The sequence below is a fragment of the Sander lucioperca genome, chromosome 9 (genome assembly GCF_008315115.2).
Source record: "Sander lucioperca isolate FBNREF2018 chromosome 9, SLUC_FBN_1.2, whole genome shotgun sequence".
Classification (NCBI taxonomy): domain Eukaryota; kingdom Metazoa; phylum Chordata; class Actinopteri; order Perciformes; family Percidae; genus Sander; species Sander lucioperca.
In genome coordinates, this window is record NC_050181.1 from 7,103,329 (window position 1) to 7,112,018 (window position 8,690).

General features: G+C 39.1%; 1 protein-coding gene across 1 annotated transcript; it reads right to left on the minus strand.

Moving 5' to 3' along the window:
• Window positions 1–1,103: 1,103 nt before the first annotated feature.
• On the minus strand, window positions 1,104–4,001 carry LOC116045935 (FK506-binding protein 1-like). Its single transcript, XM_031293966.1, has 4 exons — window positions 3,867–4,001; window positions 3,724–3,771; window positions 2,690–2,802; window positions 1,104–2,075 (listed from the first exon to the last, which is right to left on the minus strand). Exons 1-4 carry the CDS (start codon window positions 3,901–3,903, stop codon window positions 1,947–1,949), a joined length of 327 nt encoding a protein of 108 aa, XP_031149826.1. The 5' UTR covers window positions 3,904–4,001; the 3' UTR covers window positions 1,104–1,946.
• Window positions 4,002–8,690: the final 4,689 nt, after the last annotated feature.

The following is an 8,690-nucleotide window of genomic DNA, read 5'->3' on the forward strand; positions in this document are numbered from 1 at the left end:
TGGACAATATGAGAACAGTGTCAGTACAAACAACTTAACAAATATTTAGTAATCAGATAAAAAGAAAATACATGCAGACGTGACCCTGCTCAGAGTTCATATTTAGATATATAAACCCTTAACTTAATTGAGACTAACTCTACTTTAACAATAAAAATCTGTTTATGGGTATTTACTTCCTGTGTTTTGCTAATCAGCGTTGGACATTTTTCTGCATTGAGTACTTTTACTACTTTAAGTAGATTTTCCTGATAATACTTCTGTTTTTAGTTAAGTAGCATTTTGGATGAAGGGCTTTTACTTGTAATGGAGTGTTTTTACATTGTGGCATTGGTACTTTTACACAAGGATCGGAGTTCTTCTTCCACCACTTAAACACACGAATGAGACTTGGTCGGTTGAACACGTTTACACTTGTAAGGAGTGCCAACTTAACAACAGCGACTAATCTCAGCAGCAGCAATTAAACCACACATCTTATTTGAGAAAGAGATTTAGGGTTGCGGTGGCCGCTGATTACTGTCAAGTGAAACTACAAACCGGTGGTGGGCAGCTTTTTCATTTACAGGATCGGAATACTTCCTCCAGCCCCTGATTTGATTGATAGTACAATACTATTCAACATAATTATTGTGCCTATACTTAAGTAATATCCAAGTTACAACAAAAGTTGTTTTGTTTTAAAAGAAGCAGTGATAAGGAAAGTATTTTACCTGCTAGTTGTCATGTTTTATTAATTGGTGCTGACGGCTGCGGTATATTTGCTACAATCCACCTAACCCCAGAGCAGAATCCAGTTTGACAACAATATTGTTTAAATGAAAACATTACTAAAGCCTGACCTGGCAATCTCTCCCAAGCAAAGATTGAAAGGTGTGAACCCCTGCTGCCCTGCCAGTATCACAGGACACCAAAAACATTTTCAGATGACTTATCAGTAGCACTGAGTCTGATTACTCTAAAAGATAACTAACCTTAAAATTCCCAAGCAGGAGTTGTGTCTAGAGAGATGTGCTCACAAGGAAAAACAAACGAGTAGCTGTTTATCACAATTGGTTGTTCATAAGTCAAAGTCACATCAATGATGATAAATGACGCATAAATATTGTATACTTTGTTTTTAATGCAAGAATGCAACTCCAACAGAAAAGACTTTCTAATGTATGACACAAAGTAAAACATTACCAGAAAATGTTTAGCCTGATGACATAACACAAAGACACCTAAGGCCTTTAACTTGTTATGAATAAAAAGACCCAAGAGTATAGTATAGTATAAGGGTCAGGATTCAAAATCTAATAGGCTAAAGGCAAAGCGTCTTTTTACATTGCGTCAAAGTTTGAAGGCATCAACTCAATGCACCTGTTGAATACATTTATGCAAAAAAAACAAGCTCTTCATTAAAAAGGTGAATCATGTGCATTTTTGACATGAAAAATCATTTTCACACTAATTGTAAGACAGTGGAATAACCACATATGAACATGATGTTCTGTGCAGATTTAGTGCCACTGGTTCAGATAGGCAGTCCATTCTGTTAAGATTGTTTTATGGCACGAAATAAATCTATTTTAAAGAATTGTAATGTTAGTTTGTCTTTTGCCGTTATTCCATTATGTATCTGATATGCTATCTAACAGCTGAAGAACAAGTCAAAGATTTATCAGACAAATGTAAAAATGGAAGCCACATAAACCCTGGAAGAAATTAGCATATTTTGAAAAGAAATTCATACTATTTATTTATTTTTTTTTAATCCAGGTGTCATCTTAGCACCAACAATACCACTGGAATTAGTCTAATTTGTCTCAATAATACCAAGATATCAGAATTCTTTCCACATTGATTTATTCATGTTTTTAAAATTCTACCAACAGCACCTTTAATTAAAATTACTTGTGTCAGATGTTGGTGGAATGAGAAACTGTGAAGAGTAACCTTTAAATTCAACAAACACCCAGCAGCTCCACTTCAAAGATGAGAGTGGAATTTCCTGGGATGACGGGTGGGTATCCTTTAGCGCCATATGCATAGTCCGGCGAGCAGGTCAGCTTGGCCACCTGGCCAACGCTCATCTGTGGAGGAGGTGAGGAGATATTACATATAGGTAATAATATAGCTCGATATTGAAAGGCTGATCAGTCTGATTTAGTAATGCACTTCCATTAAGACTTGACAATATCAATATAACAGAGGCTGAGATATCCATTTAGTCCCTTGTATGGGTGAAGTTCCAAAAACCATTGGATCCTACATTTCCCACAATGCAAATGTAATTTGTTAGACCCTCCTTGCCTGGTTGACCCTTACATCTTTCAAACTCCTGCCCCAATTTTGTAACTTGTGCTTTGTTTTACAAATTATAAGTATCCAAGAGACCAAGCTGAGATAACCCTAATGACATCATCAGGGGATATTTTCAAACCTTGGAAAGCTCCCACAGAGCCTCAGAAGAGACTCACCTCAGAAGACATTACACAACTAATCAATACAAACTCACCCATGTGTACAATGTCTATATTGTAAAATCCAGGTTTTTATAACATGGTTATGTAGATATTTGACTATCAGCGGTTTTTAATCACAACAGGCACATAAATTGCAACATGAATAGTTACACCATATCACACACACACACGAAATTAAAATCTTGAATGGTCCCATCTTGGCAAAAAGCTCCTCTCCTTACCTTAGCTACACCCTCATCCCAAGCACGAATGACTTGACCCTGTCCAATTTTGAATTTGAAGGGGTCTCCTCTATCCCTGGAGGAGTCAAACTTCTTTCCATTTGTCAGCGTACCTGTTCAACATCAATAACAAAAACTTGTTAGTGCTCTATGGTAACATTCTCTCCCCAACCATTAAGACTTGTCTCAAGTCTTTTTGCAGCACTTTCAATACAGTGTGACTGTGACTGATTGTTAAACACATCAGCCAGCGTACACAATGAAGCAGAATTTCAACAAGTAAAGGAATAGTTCTGGAGATGATGATATGTATACCACCGTAACGCCTATGTATTAAATATGAAGCTACAGACAGAATACGGCTAGCTTAACTTAGCACAAAGACTAGAAATAAGGGGAAACCGCTAGCCTGGCCAAATATAGTTTGTTGCACTTCGGTTTTTGTACGGATTGAACACACGAGATGTCTTAAATGGCGAGCATTGCGGGTGCTGGTAAGAAGATGATAACTTTGGACAGAGCCAGGCTATGCGTTAGCCCCCGCTTCCAGTCCTTGTGCTAAACTACTGGCTCTATACGTTTGCTTCATGTGACCGTACGCCAGAAAAAAATCCTAGTATGGCGGAAGCATGACGCGCCCTACTCTCCCTCTCTTTGGCTTGTACTCCTTGCCTGCTCTGGTTGGGTTGGTTCGATTTGAGCAAAATGAGTGGGATTGGTTAGGAGGGTAAGTCAATCAGATTTAGAGCAAGGCAGAGAAGGGCGGGACATCCCTTCGCCATCCTGGGAAAAAAATACTATTTTACCGTACAGACATGACGAGAGTGGCATGGATCCTCTCATCTAGCTAACGTAGCTATATCTCGACAAGAACGCGAATAAGCCATTTCCCAAATGTGAAATTACACAATTTCTTTAACACTGCATTTCAAATCGATCAAACGTTAATATTTGAGTGGGTAATATTTGTTTTTTTAAATGAATATGGACTTACTAGATAACCTTTGACCAATCAGCAATGAAATAGATCTTACCAACGTAGTGCACGGACACATTCTGTCCACTCTGCGGAAAAGTCTTTCCTGAAAGAAGGAAAACACGTGGATTAAAAAGCAGCTACATTTTGAAAAGGAAATATATTCAAGTTTTTGAGTCACACCAATAAAAAAAACCTTACCGTCTCCTGGTCTTATGGTCTCAACTTCTACTCCCATTGTTCTCTCTAAGTGGTCTTCCCTCTCACACACTTCCTGCTGCACGAGCTCGCTGCTCCTCTGCTGTTAGGCTGCTGCTGCATATCTTCTGTAGTTTTATTGGCCGGCTACAAACCAACGTTTAAGGTGCATGCCGCCACCTACTGTACTGGAGCGTATGACATCATGACTTTAAACAGACCAATACAAAAATTAATAAAACTACAACAACTTATTCTCTTTCTTGCTACTGGTTCTTCTCCCTTATGTTTAATGATGTGTGGCATCCCATTTTATACAGTCTATGGTGGCAGGTGCATTACCACCACCTACTATATGGATCAGAGTTCCATATTTCTCTTAGTAGTAGGAAGAAGAAAAAAAACCTCTTCATTAATCCATTTTCTTTCAAAAACTCAAACACGACTTTATATTTTCCTTCTTCAATGCTAAATAAATTCTAAAGATTCAATACTCCTACCCCACTCTTTTTCAGTTCTGTCTTTAGCTTTCATACTTCTGGCAGTGACAGATGTACCATAGTCCTGATGGATGTTTTGCCATTAAGTTATTTTATTTAGAATTAATTCATTTAAATGAAATGTTTTCCTATTGTTTCCTCACCTCCCATTTGCTTTATATAGAGGACTTCCTTTGTTTTCTTCATCCCAATGAGTATGCCAGGCAGTCATGATATTGTCCCTTATTACCGTACAGCTTTAGATTCAGTTTTACTGAAAGATACCTCCATAATTCTGTCCTGTCTCAGAGCTTGTTTAGGGAATCCCCTTTGAGCTAGGATCCACATAAACCAGACTGCTGTCTCATTATGATGAAGTTTGAATAGTGATTCATATATTATATAGAATATATCTGGTCTGTTTCGGGATGACATGGATAATGAGTCTGAGCATAATATCACCCTTTTTATCTTGTTTTTCTCTACCCACTGCAATGCCATTACAATAGCCAACATCTCGACTGTATACGATGGTAAATGATGGTGTTCTTTCCTTAATGTTTATATTTAAAAGTGGGAGAACAAAAACAAACCCAGTATTTTCATTCTAAGGTTCTTTTGATCATCTGTATATATTGAAATACATGTTTTATGTGTTGTCCTAATCTTTCAGAAACTATATCTGTACAATTTCATTTTCCTCTCTTTATTTTCTCTTAGAAATAAAAATCTAAGGACCATAAAAATCATTTTACTGTCTATGCTAAGGACACCAGGGGAATAACCATTCCAGGCTAGCTCGCTTCTTCTTCTTCTTTAGGTTTTAATGGCAGTTTGCATTCCTAATGTTGCACCAATGCCATCTTCTGGAGTTAGTTAACTTCTACAGGGGTGTCAAACTCAGTTTCACTAAGGGCCACAGTGGAAAATGAGAATCACATCAAGGGCCAGACATGTAGAGTTTATCGACATGATTTTATTTAATCGGAAAAAGTAAAATATATTTGACTGTGTTATTGCATGTCTCATATAACCTTTTCACATACAATTTGGTCCACATGAAGCCCTAAAAAATTCAGCAAATAAGTTCCTTAGTCATCATAGAATTTAGCAAACCAATCCATTTTGATACATTTTTTAAAAGTAAGCTACCACATACACAGCCGATTCACAACAACCTGTTTCACAGGCCTTAATATGCAAACTCACTGGTTCTGTGGGGATTTCTGAGTCTCAAAGTCCTAAAATCTAACAAATTCAGCTTTGAGTGTTGCATAATTTCGGTTTGCAAACTGTTTACCATCTTATTGGTTTGGCGCACATCTAGGCAGGCCAAAGTTTATTGTGAACTTAAATTGATATGCGGGCCGGATTAAAATTCAAAATCCGGCCCCTGGGCCTTGAGTTTGACACGTGTTCTACAGTGTCCAGTATCTCAGATTGTCCTCATCAGTCCTGTTCTCATTAGGAAGCTGATCAAGAATCTTCTGTCTTGTCCACTTTCACCACACTCCAATTTGTTCTTTACTCCTGCTCCTGTAAGTCTTTTCATTTCTTCCATCATCACATCCTTTCTCTCTGATACATACATTTAATGTGCATTGTTGGAGGGAGCCTGAGAGTAAATAACTTGAATTTCCTGTAACCATCAAGCACGTTCTACAGTTTATGGTACCTGACAATGATAAAAAAAAAAAAAAAAACGATTGGATGCTTCCCTAAGTGTGCCTATCAGATTACTGTGTCCTATTCCTAACCTAGTCATGATTGTATCCTCTTTTCTGTTTCCTCCCCTGTTTCTCACAATGTCTACACGAGCTCTCAGTGTGTAATGTTCCCTGCTCTTCTGGGTGTGTGTCAGGTCTGTGTCTGCGTGTGGGTGCTTGCCTGAAAGAGAAAAATATGAGCGAGAACCATAGGTGAGAAGGAGCGAGAGGGAGGTGACTCTTTGGCATCAAGACAAAAATGTCAAGTAGTTGGGTAGATGAGGCGTTGTATTAATGGCGGAACTAATGCTGCATTCATGTGGTGTTGGAATAATAGGAAAAATGACTCCCCAACTGGGAAAATTCATATGAATTTGGAAAGTCAGTGAAATTTTTGCTACACGACTTGCAGAGTTGGCGTCAAATACGCAGTAACATGGCGGATGAATATGTTGGGTTAATGGTAAAAAAAAAATTGCACTTTTAATTTAGTGCAAACACGCAAGTATTGTATATGAATTCCTTTGCTCATTCTATGTAACATGTAATATGGTTTTAGGTTGTAACCGTTAGTTGCTGTCCATGTAGAGTGACCTAGATCAGTTAGAAAAGTTAAGTCTAAACAAGTCAGGTCAAGCAATATTTGAGTAGTTTTGGGGAATGTACTGGTGCAGCAACACTAATATAAAGCTTTAAACTGGAAATAGCCCCAAATACTGGAAACAGCTATTGTTTAAATGCTCTGAGCAAAATACAACACATCTTCTTAGTGTCAGGTCGAGGTGGTGGGCTGGCCACTCTCTTCAAAGATGAGTACAGATGCAGGTTGTTACCTGCACTCAGTTATAATAGCTTTGAGCTTCAGCTTTTTGTGGCTGACCTGGATTCTCCTGTGTTGTGTGCAGTTGTTTATCGCCCACCAAAACTCAACAAGGATTTTATATGTGAGTTTTCTGAGTTTTTAGCTGATGTGGTTCCTAAATATGACAAGCTTCTGGTTTGTGGGGATTTCAATATCCATGTGTGTTGTCCCTCAAACCCACTTGCTCATGATTTTAAAACACTTTTGAACTCTTTTGGCCTTAATCAATGTGTGGAAGGGCCGACACACCATCTAGGCCACACCTTGGATCTCATCATCTCCTACGGGTTTTCAGTTTCTCTGGGAGAAATAACAGAAACTGGTATCTCAGATCACTTCCCCATCAGGTTTGAGATCAGTGTTCCACTACCTGCTAGTAAGCCTGTCTCCTCAGCTTCTAGGCGCCGCTGCATCACCTCCTCTTCAGCTGGAGAGTTTGCTTCTGCGTTTGTGGGCTCACAGTTTTATGTAAAGAATGGTCTGGTATCTCCCTCTTCCCCAGATAACATTCTCTCTGTGTTCAACTCCACATGCACTGAAATCCTAGACTCTATTGCCCCTCATCGGATTAAATCTATTAAACCTAAGGCGGACCCCTGGCTAAATGACACCACAAGGGCCCTTAGGCAACACTGCAGAAAAGCTGAACGAAGATGGAAGAAGGACAATTTACATGTATCACTGGGTTTACTAAGGGACAGTCTAGCAGCATACCAGAAGGCTGTGTAGGTGGCAAAGATGCACCATCTCTCTTCCGTCATAGCTAGCAGCTGCCATGAACCTAGAGTATTATTTAATACTATTAACTCTGTTGTAAATCCATGCACCTCTGCTCCAACAGATGTTTCAATCAGTACATGTGAGAAATTTCTCTGTTATTTTATCAACAAAGTAGCATCTGTCAGGAAAAATGCCAGTGCTAATTTTAAAGTGTTTGTACCTGCTTCTCCTGCACACTCAGCTGTGTTTGAGGAATTTAAACCAGTTTCACTGACGTTACTTAGTGAGGTTGTACAACACATGAAACCCTCCAACGGTCCCCTAGACATTGTTCCCGCCAGAATGGCGAAGGAGGTTTTTAATAGCACCATTGGGTCGAGTCTTCTTACTTTTTTTAATTCTTGTCTTAGTTTAGGTTCTGTCCCAGCTGCCTTCAAACATGCTGTGGTCAGGCCCCTACTTAAGAAGCCTAATCTTGACCCCACAGTGTTGACAAATTTTAGACCAGTCTCTCATCTGCCTTTTCTTTCTAAGGTTTTGGAAAAAGTTGTTTTCATACAGTTACAAGCCTTTTTACAGCAGAACTCTGTGTTTGAAAAATTTCAATCTGGTTTTAGATCACGTCACAGTACTGAGTCTGCACTGTTGAGAGTACATAATGACATTGCCTTGTCTGTAGATGCCGGGAATCCTACTGTTTTAGTGCTCTTGGACCTCACAGCGGCTTTTGACACAGTGGACCATGCAGTCCTCCTCTCTCGCCTTGATCATAGTGTAGGCATCAGAGGCTCGGCACTTGAATGGTTTAGCTCCTATTTGGCTAATAGGAGCTTTTCTATCATGATTGGTGACCTCTTCTCGTCAGCTGCTCCTCTCTCTTGTGGGGTTCCCCAGGGCTCAATTCTTGGCCCCATTCTGTTCTCTTTATATATGCTGCCTTTAGGGGCTATTATAGGAAAGCATAAACTGTCATTTCATTGTTACGCAGATGATTTGCAAATCTATTTGCCTATTAAAGCAAATGACAGTGTCGCACTAAACTCCCTGCTTAGTTGCATCA